Below are 21,573 nucleotides of genomic sequence, written 5' to 3' on the forward strand. Positions count from 1 at the left end.
GCTGTAAATATAACTGTGGGAAAGAAAATGGGAGGTAGTGGAGGTGGGAGGGACTGAAGGAGTTAGAGTGGGATAATAAAGGGAGAATGTTAATATTTACTTTATGAGAATAGAAATAACAATGGAGGATGATGCACCCTTGCCAGATTATCGTCCTCAGAGCATAGTATTTACCAGTTTCTGATGCCTAACTATTGCCAAGAAACATCAGGAATTAACTATTTAAATGATAATCATAAGTTAATCTCCTTATTGGGGTCCACGAGACAGTTTTTGGGTTGGAAGTCGGTAAATATAAGAGGCTGAGTAAGATAATCTGGCAACGTTGGATGAGGGGAAATGGATGGTGAGAGGAAAGAGCTTAACAGTATAAGAATAGCAAAAAGAAGCAGAATGGAAGGAGGGGGGAATCAGATCCATGAAGAATTTACCTTGAAAAAAATGTATATATAACCCTTGAAAAAAATATATATATAACAAATGAAGGATGGAGGAAATTTAAGACACTAACCACACAGCTTTATAGGAGTAATTAAAAGATTAATTAAGGATGAAGACACTAACCAGAGAGCAATGATGAGCTTGACGAGAGGCGGCTGCTCCTTCTTGAAGTCTTTCTCGGCAGTTTCTCCAATGTCCACCAAGTCCACACTGATGAGTAAATGCAATGGAAAAATGGGAAGCCTGTGAGTGACTGAAGACGATGAAGACAGGAAATCCAAAAATTACATATGAATCTGAGGGGAGCCAATGAATGAAAACAAAGCCCAAGACAAAATATAGGCAAGTTAATTAAGTAATATTGTTGAATAGTAATGTGTTGGATATGAAAACTAGAATTGTACGTATATAAAATGTAGACTGTAAATGATGCTCTGATTACAATGGAGACGAGTGCAGGACAGGTGCACGGGGCAGGCCAATAAACGTTTGAACTCACCTGTCGTCTGTTTTGTCCTCACTTGCTTTTTCTACCCGTATCTCAAGAGGCTCCTGCCCACCACCGTACCTGTAGATGTGACAAATGAACAGAGATATAAATATTGAACTGCAGGTTTTGATCAAAGAAAATATTCAAACCTGATCTCTTCTCCCTTGAGACATCATATTTTTTATAAATACAATAAATTGAATTTAGTAAGTTTTCTTTATCAAGACCAAGTTGTGTCAATTTTTTTTGTGGAGGATTAATTTTTTGGAAGATTAAATTAGTTAATCAAGCAAATCATTGTCTATTCAGACTGAGTGAAGATTAGTGAAATGAAACTGATCTGGCATGCAAACAGTTATTGACACGGTGGTAGTTGAGGCTCCTGATTACCCGTTCTGGCTGAGGGGGACGTCTGACCATTCTGTGGTGGCAAGGGGCGGGAGTGGCGGCGCCCCGGGCATGACCCTGAAGCCTTCTGTCTCCTAGGGGAAAAAAGGAGTGTCAGTGATTCCACACTTCAGAAGACATGATTTTAACCCTTGCCATACGGCGATGCAGACGTCGGCGTCACAGTATAGAAAGGGTTAAGAGGAAATCGAAGAGGATTAATCCTCTTCGATTTCCTCTTAAGAGGTTTAGAAGAGGATTAACCCTTTCCATATGGTGACGCCAACAGTGACTCCGACGTCGGCGTCACCACATTGAAGGGGTTAAGTAACACTTTTCCTTGAGCATCCTCTCACCACCAGTCACACTGAGCAGGAAGATTATTTAATTTAGCAACCTAGATAACAGGGCTACATTGAAATCATGTTTAATACCTAAAAGATCAATGTAACCCAAGCCAAGCCTGAACAGTGATTGAGGAGATTTAGTGTTGTTACCTTGAGCCTCTTTTTCTCCTCAGAAAGGCAGCATGCCACATAGCGGTAGTCTTTGGAGAGGCGGTTGAGCAGCTGTGTCGCTGAGATCATCAGTGACTCCAAAAACTCCCACCCAAACTTGGCCCAGTGAACAATCTTACGGAGGATGGGGGCCAGGCCTGGGGGAGGGTGGAAGAGGTTTTATTAGTCACTCACACAAACCTAAGCCACCAAGTATTGAATATTGATAGTGTCAGCCCCAGTGAGTATAAGAAAATGAGTTACATACATTTTTTAATTGTTCCGTATTTGTACATCAAATTTTTTTAAATATTTATTATGTTCTCTACACCATGAGGAGTCAACCCAAATCACTAACTCACTACTATAACCACTTTACTATTACCAGGATTGTAAACTGTGAGGACTCTAAACCTTGACCAACATTATCAGCCAGAAAGACTAACTTCACTGTAGCCTTGTTCCTACATCAGCACATGAATGTTTTAGAAAGGCTAACCTTGTGGCTCAGCAGGTTCAATCTCTGAATAATCATGTGCCGTGGAATCATCCGCCAAATAGCCGCCGTCCAGCTGAGGTATTGGCGGCAAGGGTGGCAGGGTGGAGGGCGGGGGTGGGCGACCAGATGCCAGGGGAGACCTAAGAAAATGTAGTTGGGTAGTATTTCCTTCAAGTTGGAGATTCATGAGAGAAATCAAGAAACATTGTGTGCTCTTAAAACTTTGAGGTGAAATGGCACGGGTTAAAAAAGTTGGGTTAGGTACAACAGAATAACAAGAAAAAAAACAAATCTCTGGGGAATGACTGACAAAGAGAAATGAGTGGAGGAAAAGGAAAGAATGTGGAAAAGAATGGATATAATATGATCAAGAAAAAACGGTCATAAAGAAATAAAGAATAAGGGAAGTTAAAGTTAGCATGGAGGAGGAAGTAAAGAAGAAATGGAAAACAACAGAAATGGGAGTTAAAATACTAAAGGAAGGAAAGAAAAAAAAGAAAGGAATGAACAAGAATAAAGGGGGAGAAATAGTGTCAGAATGTAGATGGAAACAAAGAAGGAAAAAAAAATAAAAAAACAAATTAGAAATGAGGAGGAAGTTAAAAAGAAATTAAAAATAAGTGTGTTAAAATAGAGGAGGAAGGTCAGGAAGGTCGACAAATGGACTGACCTTCGTGGGGGAGAGGAGAGCGGTAAAGGTGGAGGGGAGTGGGGCACAGCGGGGGGGGAGCGAGGCCGAGGGTGAATGCGTACGCTCCTGGAGGTGGTTCGAGAAGTCCGAGACGCCTGAAACACCAGAAATATTATAAAAGAGATGCAAAGGGTGGAAAAATCTTGGGATGTAGAAATGTGAGATGTCGATGAATGGTTCGGAAAAGAGAATCAATGCAGGGAAGTTAATGATGTGGTGACGTGTGATGCAACGTTGCCAGATTGTCGTACTCCGCCTCTTATGTTTGCCGATTTCCGACCCAAAACTGCCTCCTTGACCCCAATAACTGCCTTTGTATACAGTTATCGTTAAAATGGTTAACCCGGTAGCAGCAGGGATCCTGTTTCTTAATGGTCCCTCCAGGCGAGAAAAATGAGAAAAAATCACCCCTCACACAAACCATTTCATAATATATATCAAAGCATTTGTGATCAGATTATGTATCATCTATTTTGGGGGGTTTATATCATGGCACAAATTTGGCCCGTCGCTGCTACACGGTAAAGCCACAAATTTGGCCTGTCGCTGCTACCGGGTTAATTATTGGTGCTTTTTTGGCAATAGCGATGGCTCAGAAACCGGTAAATACAAGGCTCTGAGTACGATGATCTGGCAACAGTGGTGTGATGTATATTAACTTTTACAAGACAATGGAAGGATGGAGAGAAAAGAAAAATTTCAATATGGAGAAGCTGAGAGGTAAACAGATGTAAAGTCGAAAAAACAAAAATGAAAAACAGCCCACAAAAAGGTTGATCCTATAAAGACATTAGGGAATATTATATGATATGATCAGATTTAGTCGCGGTTATGTCTTGATACTCCCCTTAACCCGGTAGCAGCGGGAATTATGTTTCTTAATGGTCCCTCTAAGCAAGAAAAATTAGTAAAAATCATCACTCACACAAACCATTTCAGAATACATATCAAAGCATTAGTGATCAGTTTAAGCATCATCAATTTTGGGGGGTTTATATCATGGAGCAAATCTGGCCCGTTGCTGGTACACGGTGAAGCCACAAATTTGGCCCGTCGCTGCTACCGGGTTAAGAAAAAAAGTTGTAAGAAGGAAGAGGGATACCTTTCATTTATAATCCCTGTTATGAGAAAGAGTAAAAAAATAATAATAACCAAGCACACGGATCATGAGTGGAAAAGTAGAAAAACAAGAGATAGACATGTTGAATACAGACAAACAATCACTATGTTAAAGTGCTAAATTTACAGTTAAGAGTGCTTGGCATTAATCTATCCTCGACACACAAAATGTTATATAAACTAAACAGCTAAGGGACATTACCGAAGCCACAACTGTGAATAAATTTAAACTTGTATCAGTGTAAATTTCTTCAGAATCACAAAGCACACTGTAAAGGGTATTAGTAAAGGTACACCAGCGACCATGTCAAAGCTCCTTGCAATCTGTATTCTGCTAATCAATGTACACTGAAAGGAACATTACTGAAACTATGACTGTGAATATCTTAACTCCTCTCATTAAGTCTATTTCAACTATTATAAATGCACTGAGAGGAGGTAACACTTATTTGATCAAACACTACATAGCACAGGATCAAATACTACATGGCGCAATTTGTGAGTAGCGTGATCTACAAAACACTCAACAAAATATGATCTAGTAGCACAAGCCGATCTAAGATAGCACAAGCTACAGGCCTAAATGAACAAACTTTAATGGAAAACAGTCACACAAGTGAAAATCAAACAGTGTGGCCCAAAGGTTAAGTGTCTCAAAGTGATTAAAAATACTGTGAACTCATGTATACAGCAAACTCTAATGCTATTCAGGATCCTACATCACTTGTATAACTAACTACAAATCCAAATAGATTCATTGTTGTTAACTATCACTTGTTATTTATCATGTAACTATGCTGAAGGTCCATAACAATAATGGAATTGCTGCAAATATTCCCACGGAGGACATCTAAACTATAACACACACACACACACACACACACACACACACACACACACACACACACACACACTTACTAATGCTTACAATTTGAGAGTGGGATTGAAGGATGAGCTGTGAATGGGAAGAACTAGGAAAGAATTATCAGAGAGAGAGAAAAGATAGATACCCTGCAAGTGAGATTATTGGCATGAAGGAAGGTAACCAGAAGAGATAAAGATACAGAGTGGTGGAGGGAACCTGTGTGGGGGAGAGTCAGGACGCACCATGGACACCTGTGAGCGGCCAGACAGTGTGCGTCGGACCGGCCGCCGCACGTAGGAGGAGCGGCGGGACGTCGCGTCAGACTCCGAGAGGCGCGCGGTCCGAGCCTCCTCTGCCGCCTCAACGATGTCTGTCTTCAGCGCAGAACTCAGCAACTGTCACCCCCAGCAGCCCGGAACACCCCGCCAGGAAGGCACACACACACACACACACACACATACAAATGCAATTATACACATACATTTCAGTGTTTGATCATGCAAAAAGTTTCATGCATGCACAGAAAAAGGTTGTGTAAAAAATTGTGTACACACACACACACACACACACACATACACACATACACACACACACACATACACACACACACACAGTAAGACAGAGACAGATGGTTAGATAGATATACAGGAAAAGAAAATTGTGACAAAGATGAATAGCCAAACATACAGTCCATACACACACACACACACACACACACACACACACACACACAGATGGAGAAAAGTATTAGTAGAGTTAGTAGATTAAACAAACAAGTCACACATAATTTTAAGTAGTAGTAGTAATTTTGTTAGGCAACCACCTCTGCTACCACTAGCATCCACAGTGACGAAAACAACAACAACTAATACTTTCACCACAACAAGTATTTCACACAATGCTTTTTTCTGTGCTTCAAATGATGACAACAAAACAAGGGTAAGAAGCCAGGCCGAGGATGACTCCCTCCTCCCTCTAGTACCGCTTACCTCGGACACTGTCAAGCCCTGCGTGTCCTCTTGTGTTGGTTCCTCGGGTATTTCCAGCCCATCATACTCCCCATAGTCCTCAAACATGTAGTAGTCACCCGAGCGGATAGCTGTGGAGTGCAAGACCTTTTAGCAATCCTCATGGTGTTGCTTTTTACATCCGAGACTTTTTTACTACACATAATGGGGGACATCAGGGTGGTATGCTCATAATTTTCTCATTAGGGTCAAAGGGGAATGTATGACCTGCAATATAGGTCACTTGAGGGATATTTCATGAGGGAGGCCTAGTGGAAAGGGGAAGATGGAGGGAAGGAAAAGTATTTAGGAGAATGATTTTCTGGTGGGGTGCTACCTCATGCTGATGCACCCACTCTGCTCTCTATCTCTGTCTAGCCTGGGACCTAAATACGTAGACACACACACACACACACACACACACACACACACACACACAAACATACATACACACAAGGACAGGACAGACTAGATTTGGTTTATATTATCCTATAAGAGCATATCAATTAATTAACAATTTATATATTGCTGCAGCATCAAGCATTACATAAGAGACATGAATGCATTACCAGTTCATTTATCACAGGATGAAACAGAATGATTAAGTAACATCAGAGGAAGAGCGTTGTGCTGGAAGGGAAGTAAAACATCAAAGTAGAGAATCTGTACACATGACACATGAAGAAAACAGATGACAGAAGTATTCACATAGATTATGTTCTGTGAAACGTTAAAAAAATTAAGTGGTTAAGTGTGCACACAAGATGTAAAAAATATACATGTATAGGCTATACATCACACAACCTGCCAATGTAGAGATTTGTAGTAACTGTGCTGTGTTGCATTTTGTTGTGCTGTGTTATGTCGTCTTGTGTTGTGCTGTGTCGTGGTGAGGATGTACATACTCCAGTCTACCTTTAACCCGCCAAGGGGATGCATTGCCACCTTGCAGCATCAAGACAAAAACAAGTGGATTCCCTTCATTCCAGCCTGTGCTCACGAGCCTCTTCAACACACCCGCACCAGCAAGACCAAGTGTGCCGAGAACAGGACCCTTCAACCACCACCACCTCCACCAGTGCTGCTGCTGCTGCTTCCTTCACTACTCCGTGGGGGTCAGACTCAAGATGGGGTGAAGGATACTCTACACAGGGAAATGTACTTGTGGCAGTGGGTGTGTGTACTGTGCATCTGACTCCATGCTAGTTTTTCTGGGTTAGTTGAGTGCACCTTATAATGGGCAAGCAGTATGGTGTCTTTCAGGCACTTGTTAATGGGCAATGTAGCTGGCTATGTCTACGTGACTGGGCACGACCCCACACCAGCCTGGGCTGCTCCGGGGGTACAGTGAATGGGCGCACCAGGGAGGGAGCTGGGGGGATTATGCCGTCGCTGTGTTGGCCCGTGTGGCTGCTGTGCAGGATCACCCGCCCGGCTGTGTGTGTCCCCGAAGGGAGGGAGCTGAGCATCTGTGTACGGGAATAACACAACGGCTCATGACGGCTGAGATGCATTGGGAAGGACAACAGCCAAGTGTGATTATTTAACTTTCAAGTAACAAAGAGATGGACAAACGGCTGAATAACATAAGACTTCAAAGTTGCTGGTGCAGTCAGTTGATAAAAAGTGTGATAAAAAGGCTAATACTATACATTTCAAGGGATTCTGTGAGCACACCAGCAAAGTAATAAAGGATATGGACAGCTTATGTACATGTTCTATCTCCTTGTGTTGTCTGAGGTCCATGTGCCAAAACATTCTGATACAAACACAAAAAAATCATATCTGCCGTGTTTGGAGTGCTGGAGAGTGGGGCATAACACGCCAATTGGTGTCTGTGGTAAATAAAATTAAACAAAAAAATTAGCCCTTGGAGATGCAGGAGACTCCACAACCAGGACAGTAACAAAGACTGGAAAGGAAAGGAACGGGGAAGGAAACAAGGAGGGACGAGGGTACAAGGTGCAGCGGACGGGACAGACTATGGACAGGACAACTGGACGGTCGGGTGGCGAGGGCAGCTGTGTGGGGGTGCTGGAGGGGCGAGGTGAGGCGGGGCAAGAGGGGCATGCGCTAGGGGGCTGCAGGGTATTACAGGTGTGGTGGGACATGGCCGGCGATGTTGTGGAGACGGAGGGGCGGTGGTAGGCCAGGTGCTCCCTCAGCCAGGGGGGCCCAATGTCGTGGGTGGCAGGGGCAGAGGCCCGGGTAGGGGCATGGCGGTCCCTCAGGGCAGGGTAGGGAGGAGGGGAAAAGAAGGGGAAAGATTCTTCTGAGGGGGAGGTGATGGGCTGGTGGGAGAAGTGGGGGGTGGTGAGGGAGAGGCGCGTCGGCTCCAAGTAGCCGTCCAGGGAGAAGGTGAGATTAGCGGAGGAGGGGGTGGGGGCCCCGGGGGTGGCACTGGCGGCCAGGGGGCGGGGGGACGACAGGCCGTGCACGTCATCCACACCTGCGGGGGGGGGCAGGGGAGGGGACGAGGTCATCTCCATGGGAAGGGGACTACAGACATTGGAAAACTGTTCCGAGGTGTTGGCTGTAACAAGGATAAATAGCCATTAGGAGAGTGTGGTGCTGAGACCACGGCTTCAGAAGGAAAGACTTACACAATGTAAGGCAGGAAGGCAACTCTTGCTCACATGTGCCTCCTGATGCACACACACACACACACACACACACACACACACACACACACACACATACACGAGTTGGTACCATTATGTCATCTTTATGTGAACGCTGGAAAAACTGCATCAACATTACCAACCAGAGGTGGGACAACAGCCTAAAGAATGCCACCACCTGAGGGTTAGTGGGGAGGAAATATTACGGTGAGAGTTGCCACGGCCATCAACTCTTCCTGCCTGCAGTGACTCCACGTGGATCCACTTGCCATGGACTGTTGAGCATCTTGGTGAACATCATCACTCAGTTATGTTACACATCAACCACAACAATCACATCACTAAAATCTACACAGAGAGCCAACACTGGGAGAGCCACCAGAGTCAACCAAACACCCGGCCAGAGTTGCAAGTGTTTAGTAAAGATTTTAGGGAAATTTAAGACTTCAATTTTTCTATTATTTGGTAAAGTTTACAAAATCAGCACATGAGCAAGGAGGCAAAAGAATTCCTTGAGCGTCCCTCCTCTGGGTCTGTAATATATTAATTTTTGCATAAGTTAGAGATATCTGGTGGCTCAACAGGCTGGTCACATACTGGAAACATTCAAGATTCACAAGGAAAGCAAAGCACTCACACCAATAAAAAGACAATCAAGGAATAACACCCGGCTATACACCGAGCACTTGAACACACAGCAAAGCCTACCTATGTACGTATACCTACTACAAGCAAAGCCCTGATTATTGTTTAACCCGGTAGCAGCGAGGATCATGTTTCTTAATGGTCCCTACAAGCGAGAAAAATTAGAAAAAATCACCCCTCACACAAACCATTTCATAATATATATCAAAGCATTTGTGATCAGATTATGTATCATCTATTTTGGGGGGTTTATATCATGGCACAAATTTGGCCCGTCGCTGCTACACACTAAAGCCACAAATCTGGCCCTTCGCTGCTACCGGGTTAAGTGGCAGTGTGCAGCATCCAGACACTGCCATCATGATCCAAAACTGAATATATACAAAGATAACACACACACACGGGCACCAACTTTCCTGTTTTTTTGCTAGTACAGGCATCCAGAGCCCTATTGCAAAGCAACAACAATGTGACTAACCACAAACAAGAATATCAACATGGCTCAAGTCGGTAAACCATAACTTGTGTAATTTTCAGTTCATGCTTTTTTTCATTATTCATTTCCTAAGGCACACATGTACAACAATACTGAAGCTTCTTGCACGCTTATGTTAAATTCATGAAATGCTCATTTAATCCATTCATCAGAAGCATTTTACTTGAAAGACTAAACTTAAGTAACGTACCATAATAATGAAGACTAAACTTTTACACAGTTCAGAATAACAATAAGTCAAAGGGTAACCTCTCAAGTAATAGAAATTCAAAGACTGCAGTAAAATTCCACTGCCGAACAAGGAGCATTATTAACGTTTTACCTTATGCAAGGGACGTGTGGCGGTGGATGTTATGCTTTCCCTCAAACACTCACACAAAAGACAGCCACCGGTGGTATTTTCTGTGTGGACTTGAGTTAAGAGGATGAAATCAAAATACTAAATAATAATGAAACAATAAACCAAATACAAAATAATGACTTCTGATGCAAAATTCAAATAAGTCCTTCATTTCTACACCAATGAAAAATAAAAAATAAATCACAAATCATTTTTAGCCTCTCCTCAAAATCAGTGACGGTCTGGTCTCTTAATTAAACAGTGTGTCCTAAACTCGATTTAATTAAAGATGAATACAAGGAAGACTGACACCACACAAAAAATACCACAGAGCAGCTGGGGACTGAACACACCCACTCCCACAGGGCCGAGGGACAGGCCTTGACTTACCCTCGTAATGGCTGGCTGGCTCCCGGATCTGCTGGTTCTGGACAAGCTGCTGCGATGCCTTGATGCGCTCCATCTTCTCCTTGATCTTGTTTAGCACCTCCCTCTCGGCTGCCTGTTGCTCAGCTATCTCCTTTTGCATCAGCTCAGCGATCAACTCAGCACCCCTAAGATGTGTTAAAACAGCATTGATTCACCATGAAGCCTGACAGATAAGATTGTTCATGCTGCCAGACACCCACAAGGACATGCAGAGATATAGGAAGACTACGAGGCTAGACAGTCTACACATGGCAGCTCCGGAGAGTGGGTTATTCATCCATAAATACATCTCACATCACCCTGCTGCTGAAGAATCCTACTATCTGATACTTGCCTAAACTGGTCAAGAGTCATGATTCCTTAAAAAGTTGGAAGGTTTCGTTTAGTCGGTGCAACATCTGTGGTCATATGCCAGAAAGAGACAGAAGGGGAAGGAATTATAGGAGAAGGGAACAGACCCCAGGAGATAGGACACAACCCCCGATTAATACCTGGTACCCATTCACTGCTAGGTGGACAGGGGCGTAGGGTTTCGGAAAAGCCGCCCAATTTTTCCACTCCGCCCATGATTCCTTAAAGACTGCTGCCAAAACAACATTCTGATTGCAGTTTGAATACCTGGCAATATTCAAGAGTCAAATTCAACCTCTTCACAACCCAAGCATCCCTACAAATGAAGGGGAACAAATGCAGTATCTGCTTGTACCTGGAGGCCAACTTGGTCTGTGCCTTCATCTCAGTCACCAGGTGTTGGAAGTAAAAAGAGCAGAAGAGGCGCCGCTGCATCAGGAGGAAGCCAAAGCAGATTCCATCCCACATGAGTCCCGCCTCAGACTTGGGGACGGCACAGTGGTCTGCCAGGGCTGTGGGGTGGGTGACGGGACCAGGGAGGGTGAGTGGGTGAACCAAGGTAGTGCATGGGAGGGGGAGAGGCAGTGGATGAGTGGATGAACAAAGGTTTGGAAGGGAGGGAGGAAAGAGGGATGAGTGAGTGGATGATGGCAATTTGAAGAGAAAATACTATAAGACAAATGCCTACAATTATAATGTGTGAATTCAGCATGTCACTTTAATTTCATTCATATTTCACTCCTTTCAAACTGCTATTAATGTGGAGCTACATCACTATTTGGCAATACAATGATCAGCAAAATGATAAAACGAGTGGGTAGGATTTTAAGAATATAAAATCAAGACAAACTGCAAAGGGAAAACTTGACAACTGCTACAAATGCAAATATAAAAAAAGAAAACTCAACCATGGGAACTGCAGCTCCTGTTTTCACCTTGGACAGTAATGGGAAGGGAAATGCACAAACAGGTGGACCGACAGCCTTGACACTCCCCACAACAAACAGGTGGAGTGTCAACGCTTGGGTGAGTCTTTGTTGAGGGAACCAAAGGGATCAACACCTTAACCCCAAACCTTTCATGCACATGCACACTTTGTAAATCTTTGAACACTTAAACTCAGACTAAAATAAAAATAAAAAATAAACTAAAGTTGGGAGTAAGGGACAATTTAGAACACCATTAATGCTCAAGTCTATGAAGGAATGGGAGGAAACTTGTCAAATTATGGAATGGTGATACCCTAGAGGTGGCAGCAGCTTAGCGGGGGGGCAGGACTGGCATGACAAGGCAAAGACTGTTGGAGGGAGGGAGAAACAGGCAAGTGGGGGCTGCTGAATTTGGAACATCATTAATACTCAATTTATGAAAGGAATGGCAGCAACCTGTCAAATTATGGAATACTGACAATGTTGGTTTGATAACTTAGCAGAACAACTGGATTGGCATGACAGGGCAAAACTTTTGAAATGAGGGAGAGGAAAGCATTTGGGGATTTGTACTCTGTACCAAACAAAGCAGATCATTACTTGGAGAGGGAGGCTAGGCACACGAAGGTGAGGTAATCCAGTACTCACACACAGGAACATGTGTTAGGGAGGAGAATCATAACCAAGAGACTATTACTTTTTGTTAACCAAACTAAATGAACAGCTTTAGATATATAAATGGCAATGATGAAAATACCATATAAATTTGTGTAAGTTGATCTCAGGTAACGTCAATGACCTATTGAGGAATCACTTTAATTCACCTAAAAAGTCATTCAGGTTAAACTTTAAAAAAAAAGCAATTGTGAAGCAAAACCGTTGTACAACGAACTTTGAGATTTAATTAATAGAGATGCATTCCTGATCTATATTTAGGGCCGCTTTCACAGTCATATTGTTTGTTTTGATCGTTACCAATGGCGGCAATTGCCGCTATAGTATTTCCACGTAAAACTGGCCGATGGGTATAGTGGTGGCTGCGGGGTTAGCCTAGCACCACACCTTACCACACACTCTCAACACCTCTCGCTTCCTCTGCAGCCGCCACTACCCCATAGGCCAGTTTCACGTGGAAAACTATATAGCGTCGATCATCGCCATTGGTAACAATCAAAACAAACAAAGTGACTGTGAAAGTGGCCCTAAGTAACCTAAAACCCTAAATACACAACATTAACAACATTTTATGGACTGCATTGTATCTAAATCACTACCAAAGCTAATATGAACACATACTACCTGTACATTTGCATTAAAAAAGACTGAATCAATCGTTTAAGTGAGACAGAAGGATCATAAAGAGAGAAAAGGTAATTGAAGACTGCACAGGTACATTTCATCAAGATTTAACTAATGCATTGGGCTGCACAATTCTTTATACATACCAATACAATAAGGAGATTGATAGTACATATTTGTCATATTTACAGATGAGACTCCTTGAGCATAGCTTGTTTCCCTAAACCACAACAGGTTAAAACAATTAGGTAAATACACACACACACCAAGCTCCCTCACCTTCAACAATTTGTTCATCCGAAGTGTCTCCGAACTTCTTGACGCAGGCAATGCCCAGGAGCTGCACGAGCCAGCAAGTATGGATGGCGAGTGGCTCCAGGAAGACACAACCCAGCAGCTGCAGGAACGTCTTCACCACAATGACCCCGACATTGTACCCCAGCAAGAGATTCCACCTGCAGGACACGGAAAGGGAAATGTGATGAGTAAAATGATGCAGGAGAAAAACAGTAAAAAAAAAGCAATCTCTACTTTGGTCTTGGTGGCACTCAACCTTGTGATTCATGAGTTTAATGTCCATGTCTCACAGTTTTACGCTATCCATTGCAACCCTCCAGACGCCCTCGCCACTCACAGCCGAAGGATGATGTTCAGCGGCCGCAGGTAGAACTCATTGCCCTGCCACAGGAAGGTGAAGGCGCCCATGACATAGCCCATGGCAAAGAGCGTCACTCTGTTGGTGCCGCCCAGGAACATGACAGCGAGGGTGATCCAGTAGGAGGTGAAGAAGATGACCACCTTCACCATGTCCAAGTAGTTCCTGCAGAGATCAGGGAAGGAATCGTTAGTATTGCAACACATCCCTCAACTAGAGATTCTACAGAATTTTTCAAGTCAAACAAAAACAAAGAGTGCCAGTTGAAAAGCACCTCCTAGTGCTGTCAAGTACACATGTTGTTCAATTTTTTTTTCACTGAAGCAACAAATACATCCACAGCTGAAAAGAGTTCAAAACCTAACCCTTCTTAGCTGTCTGGTCTATCTTAATCTTTTATGGGATGAAAATCAATATTTATCTCCATTTTTCATTACACACAGATAATATACTGATAAAATAACAGAAACAAGCACTCATTTCTAATACTGCACAACCCTACTCTTTACTTTATCATTGTACAGCTGTGAAAGTCAACAGCCACCACAGGGACATGAAGAAAGAGGAACCAGGAGTAGAGCAAATTAAATTTGAATTAACACTCGCATCACCTGATGATTATGAATATCTCAAGAAAGTGTTTCACTTTGAAAATGGTGTTAGCAGCCCAAGATACAATGAATCAAAACTATAAATGTGCATTTTTTTCCTTTGCATTCCTGAGTTGTGATCATTTACCAAGTGTCTTGCAATCTCAGTGTAAGAAAGAAAAAAACATATACAGACAACAATTCTGACAAACTTTTCAATGATAAAAGGCAAACCATTTGATATTTACATAAATAATATCCAAGCATGCATGCACACACACACACAGGCACAAACAGGTTATGTCTGAGAGGGAAGCTCAAGAAGAGGAACAACCTGAGGAAAGGTCAGTTCATGTGTCTTGGCAGAGTTTTTGCAATAAGGTGTTCAGGAAGAAATGTTCAGAAGATGCAACTGAGCATAGGAAGTGTGTAAAACACCTCCAGAGGAATTGAAAAGGAAAAGAGGAACATCAAAGTTTTTAAGCACATGTGTCACATGTGGCGATATAATTTGTATGTGATAAATGTTCCAAACGTTGGTAAAGACACTGCAGTTGTGTGATGAATGAAAATGATGAAGTGGCTTGGATGAAACACAAGACAAGGGACGAAAATCACAAATGTCCTTTCATCCTCTAAGTAACTAATTTTATTTGTTATCACTGATGACCTAAGTTCCTCTCAAAATTGTTCCACTTAAATCAGTCTTTTATCTGACCATTCAATAAGCATTCGGTTTATTTGTCCTAAATTACAAATGCCAAGTAGTTCTCAAGTGCCTTCCCAACATGCTCCTTCACCCTTGCATCTAAGTGCTCTCCATTCCAGTCTAACCACTATGGAGGGTCTGGGCAGCAGGTCCTGTTAGTCCCAAGGCACAATTAAGGTGTAGTCACAAGGCAGGATGTTATTGGTTGCATTCATTCACTTTTATGAGCTCCTCTGGGTAAGATGCACTTCAGGGAGCTGGCTGAAGGGTGCAAAGGGAAGGGACAGGGAGGAGCCATTGTAGGGTGCAAAGGGGTAAGAAGGGATTGAGATGCCGTGGGTGCAAGGGAGGGAATGGGAGCCTTAGGGATACAGAGACTGCAGTACTTACTTTTTCCCTGTTGTACTTCTAAGGGGAGGGAAGGAGCCACACAGCACACAGCCGAATGGGGAATTAATTAGTAGGGGACACGGGTTGCCTAAAACTTTAAATCTTGACTAATAAGCTTGGCATCAGCCCTAACACCCCTCACCCATCACAGACACAGACACAGCTTGATGAGGTCTAGTGACAGGATGGACGGACACAACACAGTTCATGACATAACAGTAAAAGCCTATACAAATAATTTTTACGATAAAGGAGACAGACCAAGTGCTGAAAATTAAATATTTATAAAGAAACATGTCTACAAAAAAGCTGCATAAAATCAAACTCCTACAACTTTCTTTTAAATGGAAACAGACACTTGCAGGACTGAATAAAAAATGTTAAAATTCCCCCTAAATGCTCCTTGAGTATGAATGAAAGATATAAAAAAACTGTCAACTTTGGTTCCAGAGAATAATTCCAGAAAAAAATTGACACTCTCCTCTTAACACAATTTTAAAAAAAATGGAACTCACAACCAGTATATTAAAAACTTGCAAGACACAAGACAACTTAACTCAAAGCAACATTCAAAACTCAATGCTACAAAAACAATTTAAATGGAAAAGTTTTGGAATCAACACACACTAAATTCTGAAGTTAAAATATTGTCGAACAAGATTTAAGAATAAAAAAAATATCTTTATGGTTGCCAGTGAGCCTCAGTAGCCACCAGCAACACACTTCTGCAAACAAAATCTTATAATCTGCCTTACAATAATTTACGATATAAGTGAATGGCAACAGTTGTCAGACGTCCTTAGTCCTCCACACCTCACCTGGCATAGGTAACGAAGTCTGGGATGGGGTTGACGAGGGAGGCCTGGTCCTCGTGCACGATTTCCTTGTTGCTGCCGCCCTCGTACGACTCGGCCCCGTCAGCAAACTCTATCTCAAAGACGCGCTGCTGACTCACCGCGAAGATAAGGAGGCAGAAGTCGGCTGTGGGTGTGAAAGTGTACAACCTGTATTTGCCGACTATCAACTCCTATTCTTCAAAGCAAAATGCAAGAATCTCACACACACACACACACACACACACACACACACATATATACACATACAATATATATATGTTTCAAGAATCATACAATAACATGCAATAATCAATCCCATAGATATACAACTGAGTAAGAACATAAGAACAAGAACACACACACACCCTTGTGGATACATTAACACCTGAAATAACAACGAAAAGGAGACAGTTCAAGCCGAAAACATTCATGAACTTAGAACTAAACTTGATAAACTGAGATTTGGAGACAGAAACCTGTAAGTGTAGCTTGATTCCTGAATCTCACAACTAGAACTAGATAAATATGTAAAACTAAATAAATACACACAAAAAAATAACATCCATGAACACTCACTGACAATCTTGTACGACTCGGGTGGCTTCACAAAGTCTGGGAAGAAGAGCCACTCCCTCAGCTCTGGGTCCATCTCGCCAGCCCACGGGTAGTCTGTGAGGGGAGGAAGGTGTCTAAGAGTGTGAACCAGGAGGGTGTGGAAGCCTTGCCTAGAGTCTGACAGATTAGTAGCATCTTGCCAGCCTTGAGATCCGTTTGTATTTTCAAGGTGAAGAGGAAGGAAGTGGAAGAAATTGTAAAGGAAGTAAAGAGGAAGAGAGCCATGAGAAAGAAAATAAAGAGGAAAAGTCACCAGGAAGAGAATAAGTGGAAGAAGGGAAAGATGAAGGAAGTGAAGAGGAAACAAGTAAAGAGGAAGGAAGCAAAGAAGAAGGAAGTGAAGAGGAAGCAAGTAAAGAGGAAGGAAGCAAAAAAGGAAGTAAAAAAGAAGGAAAGAAAGAAAGAAAATTAAATGGAAGAAAAGGAAGACCAAGGAAAATGAAAGAATGTGAAGAGGAAGCAAGTAAAGAGGAAGGAAGCAAAGAAGAAGGAAGTAAAAAGGAAGGAAAGAGAGAAAGAAAATTAAGTGGAAGAAAAGAAAGAGCAAGGGAAATGAAAGAATGTGAAGAGGAAGAAAATTAAGAGAAACACTAAATTAGATAGCTTTCTTTAGACACCTATCCGTCTTTTAAACAACAATACCGATTCATTAACAACAAAATAACAATAAATTTCCGCACCTGTGCATATGCCGGGCGGAATACCGACACACATGAGGTACTGGAGAGGGATGAGGATGGTGATGAAGATGACGAAGCCCTTCCACACTCTGGCAATGCCTCGGCGCTCTCGGTTGTAGAAGTAACAGAGCCAGGCGGCGTAGAACAGCGAGTAGACGTCCAGCCGCGTCCCAATCACCGCCACCAGACTCATGAGGCAGATCTGGCAAAAAAAGTGCATTAGTATGAGGTTCAGTGGTGGATTGTTATTTATTTATTATTCACCATTTTTCAATATAGCAGAGAAGGCAGTTATGGGCAAAAATGAAACAAGGAAAAAGTATGAAAATACACTGCTAAAAAAAAGAAGGATCCTAATCTTTATGGTACAGTTATTCTAGCATCACTTATGACTACACTACACAAGGTTCGAGTGGCTTTACCTCCACACCAAATTTGTAGAAGCCATAATTGAGTAAAAACTTAAGACATTCCACAATGCCGTCATCCGCCACAGCACGAGTCACATTAGGGAAGAGGACCCCCAGAGGAGGCGGGGGCAGGCCCGTCACCTTGCGCTGGTACTGCTGCCGGATGCCCACCACGGCCTGCACCGTGATGACCACGATGATGCCTGGACGGGACGCAGGGGGGTCAGGGCCTCATTTCAGTGACTTTAGGTTCAAATATATGTGATTAATGGATGATTTTTTATTTTAGATTTCATACCAAGGAACACTTTAGCTACTATGGTTAAAAGTCATATCATGTGCTTAATGCAAATATATCTATTGTAAAGGAAGTATTTTCTTTATATTAACTTTTACATCTTACAAGAGATTCCATGACATTATATAACTCATGAGGCATTCCAGCTGTACAGGACTATGAAGGCCTTATGCCATGGGGTTCCCTTCGGCTCCTACCACTGCTTCCACTATTATAGGGGGAATGCCACTTCTCAAACCACATGCAAAATCAATCTGCTCAGGAGAAACGTTTTTCCCAACAATCCTCCCAAGACTCAAGCCGTGGCCACTGAGACATGAGGTGGACACTCTAGCATCAGACAAACGGTACCCCACAACTCAAGACCCTTAATTGTCTGTGTTTCAGGCTATTACACAGCACAACAGACTGAGGCTCTACCTATGTATCCTTTGAGGTACTTAGGCAGGTTGTCCGTCTTGGTGAGGCCGGTCCACGCAGCGTTGTCTGCGGTCGTGTTCAGAGGATATGGTTTGGCTGTCTCATTGTTGAAGATCTGTGGGGCCAAAACAGCATCATAATTTATATATATTTTTACTTCATTGTCATGGTGAAGGGACCAGACCAAGGGCAAAGAAAAATGGAAAAGAAAAATGTCCACAATATTGTTATTCCTGTAAAATGAGAACAGAAGAAGATGCAAAAGATTATCACATACATAAGTACCATTACAACCTTGCCTATTTGGCCACAGTTTATATATCCCCTTTACTACCTCTGTCACAATCAGTGTTCAACAACAGAACTACAATCACACTCAAACAAGGAGGACGTACTGAACAATCTGCCGCCCACTCCTCCGGGTCAATGTAGTCAATCTGGTAGATCATCCGTGCAATGAGCAGGAAGGACGACAGGACAACACAGGTACGGCAGATGGCGGTCTGGATCCTCTCTGGGCATGGGACAGCCACTGAGGCGAGGATAGCAAAGGCCCAGTGGAGGGGACACACCTGGAGGGAAGAGGATGATATTGCTGAGAAATGGAGGAAAACAACAGATATTCATATAACTCATCAGCAACAACAAAAAAGAAAAAAAAGAAATGGGGGTCTCAAAATAATAACACTTTCAACTGAGGGTAGATGATGATATTAGTGAGGAATGGAGAAAAAACAAGACATATATTCATTAACTCATCAGCCGGGAAGGAGAAAAAGAAATGGGGGGCTTCATAATAACACTTCAACTCCGACTAAAGAAAAAGGAAACAAAAACATCAGCCATGGATAAAGAGAAGTGGATATCTCATCATGTAAACTTAATGGTGGATAGACAACAGATATGCATAAACTCATTAGCCAGGAAGAGGAAAAGGAAACAGGGACATCATAATAATAACACACCACATGAAACTAAAGAAAGAGGAAACAAAATCATCAAACATAAATAAAGAGAAGTGAGGATCTGAATCATCTCATCATGTAAACTTTAGCGTAAACTTTATAGGAACTTACATCATAGCAGGCCAGCGTTATAACCGAGCCAAGGACAATCTTCATCAAGTGGATCTCGAGGAAGCGCCACCCAAGCTCCAAGGCTGACCCCAAGACCGCCTGCAGCCAGTCCAGGAGACGCCGACCATAGTGCTCCAACGCCACTGAAAAAAAGGGGAAACTATCAAAAAGAAGGAAAGTGGGTAAGGTGAAAGCTGGATGAGATACGAGACAATTCAATGAAAAAGGAGGTCAAATAACATAACTCTCTCATAGCAAGTAACCTCTATTAAGCTGACTCTTAACTCGGTAGCTGCGGGGACCAAGTTTATTAAAGGTCCCTCTAAGCGAGAAAAATGAGAAAAATCATCACTCACGCAAACCATTTCATAATATGTATCAACGTATTTGTGATCAGTTTATGCATCATCAATCTTGGGGGGTCTTTATCATGGCATAAATTTGGCCCATCGCTGGTACACGGTAAAGCCACAAATTTAACCCATCGCTGGTACATGGTAAAGCCACAAATTTGGCCCATCGCTGGTACATGGTAAAGCCACAAATTTGGCCCATCTCTGCTAACGGGTCAAAAGTAACTCTTACAACCAGCTTTTTCCAGGAGTCCTCTAATACTTATTTTCACAGAACTAGCCTCTACTTCTAAACCCACAACCTCTACGAAAGCCTTATGAAATGTTCGCTAAGCTCATGAAACTACCCATGGAAATGTTCACAACCTCAACGTAAGCTTTATCAAATGTTCACTAGGCTCATAAAACTACCCGAGCCAATACCCACAACCTCTATGAAAGCCTTATCAAATGTTCACTAGGCTCATGAAACTACCCATGGAAATGTTCACAACCTCTACATAAGCTTTATCAAATGTTCATTAGGCTCATAAAACTACCCGGGGCAATGCCCACAACCTCTACGAAAGCTTTGCCAAATTATCACTATTCTTATGAAACTACCCTATCCTCTACCTCTCTTCCCTGGACTCACCTCTGATATCCTCCAGTGTGCAGGACTCCAGGAGGTTTGGGGCACTGTGTCCTGGAGGCTTGGGTTTCTTGGGGTCTTTTGGGGCTTCCTTCACAGGGGGTTGGTCAGGTCTGGGAATAGAAAAAACTTGTTAGGAGCCAGATACTCCATGTGATGGTAAAGAAAATTTATGATACATCTTTAGACATTTTTCTTGGACATCCTATAATTTCTTTCCAATGTGAAGACCTAGAGAGTTGATAGGCTATAACTCGGAGCACACCTATTTTTTTTTTTTTAATTTGCCCTTGAACTGCCTCCTTTACTGCAAAAAAAAATATTAAAGTACAAAGGCAGTACGTTCAAGGCCACTGAAGGTACATATAAACCAAAATAAACTAATGGTCATGAATGCTGGCAGTATATAAAGGGCAAAGTAACTTGACAAAGAGAGAACCAACATTTTCCTTACTTTTGCTCGATGTCCGAGAGTTCCAGGAAGTCCTTGTGGAAGTAGTGAACCTGGATGATGGTGACGATGACGAAGAACGTGGGCGTCATGAGTTGGACGAAGAGGCGGCCTGTGTCATACACCTGCGGAGGATCAGAGAGGTATTGCAGAGGAGGCAGATCAGGAAATAAACATGACACCCACAAAATGCTGCTAAAATAAAATGGAAGGAAACGCCAATGAAGTTTTAGTAAGTAGAAAGAAATATGATATGAAGAGCAACATAGAGGAGACTGAGAATGACAAAACAGTGGTAATAGAAATAGAAAATGAGGGAAGATAAGACGAGGTATCTCAAAAATAATCCCTTT

General features: G+C 42.6%; 1 protein-coding gene across 11 annotated transcripts in view; it reads right to left on the reverse strand.

Moving 5' to 3' along the window:
- Positions 1 to 21,573, reverse strand: part of LOC127005088 (piezo-type mechanosensitive ion channel component-like) — a 60,681-nt gene that overhangs the window by 13,212 nt on the left and 25,896 nt on the right. For 3 of the 11 annotated variants that reach the window (XM_050873602.1, XM_050873600.1, XM_050873595.1), the window contains 23 exons: positions 21,224 to 21,345; positions 20,773 to 20,882; positions 19,786 to 19,928; positions 19,105 to 19,281; positions 18,710 to 18,824; positions 18,004 to 18,194; positions 17,582 to 17,783; positions 16,863 to 16,955; positions 16,269 to 16,431; positions 15,451 to 15,468; positions 13,741 to 13,926; positions 13,386 to 13,561; positions 11,234 to 11,390; positions 10,489 to 10,652; positions 8,092 to 8,529; positions 5,979 to 6,088; positions 5,232 to 5,384; positions 2,985 to 3,100; positions 2,315 to 2,454; positions 1,816 to 1,973; positions 1,322 to 1,413; positions 941 to 1,009; positions 565 to 651 (listed from right to left, as the gene is read on the reverse strand). In XM_050873602.1, coding sequence (XP_050729559.1) covers positions 565 to 651; positions 941 to 1,009; positions 1,322 to 1,413; positions 1,816 to 1,973; positions 2,315 to 2,454; positions 2,985 to 3,100; positions 5,232 to 5,384; positions 5,979 to 6,088; positions 8,092 to 8,529; positions 10,489 to 10,652; positions 11,234 to 11,390; positions 13,386 to 13,561; positions 13,741 to 13,926; positions 15,451 to 15,468; positions 16,269 to 16,431; positions 16,863 to 16,955; positions 17,582 to 17,783; positions 18,004 to 18,194; positions 18,710 to 18,824; positions 19,105 to 19,281; positions 19,786 to 19,928; positions 20,773 to 20,882; positions 21,224 to 21,345 — 3,380 coding nt within the window. Of the gene's footprint in view, positions 1 to 564; positions 652 to 940; positions 1,010 to 1,321; positions 1,414 to 1,815; positions 1,974 to 2,314; positions 2,455 to 2,984; positions 3,101 to 5,231; positions 5,385 to 5,978; positions 6,089 to 7,357; positions 7,466 to 8,091; positions 8,530 to 10,488; positions 10,653 to 11,233; positions 11,391 to 13,385; positions 13,562 to 13,740; positions 13,927 to 15,450; positions 15,469 to 16,268; positions 16,432 to 16,862; positions 16,956 to 17,581; positions 17,784 to 18,003; positions 18,195 to 18,709; positions 18,825 to 19,104; positions 19,282 to 19,785; positions 19,929 to 20,772; positions 20,883 to 21,223; positions 21,346 to 21,573 lie in introns of all 11 variants that reach the window. The other 8 variants (XM_050873606.1, XM_050873603.1, XM_050873601.1 and 5 more) reach the window with 7 other exon arrangements.

The sequence above is a fragment of the Eriocheir sinensis genome, chromosome 29, assembly GCF_024679095.1.
Source record: "Eriocheir sinensis breed Jianghai 21 chromosome 29, ASM2467909v1, whole genome shotgun sequence".
NCBI classification, from domain to species: Eukaryota; Metazoa; Arthropoda; class Malacostraca; order Decapoda; family Varunidae; genus Eriocheir; species Eriocheir sinensis.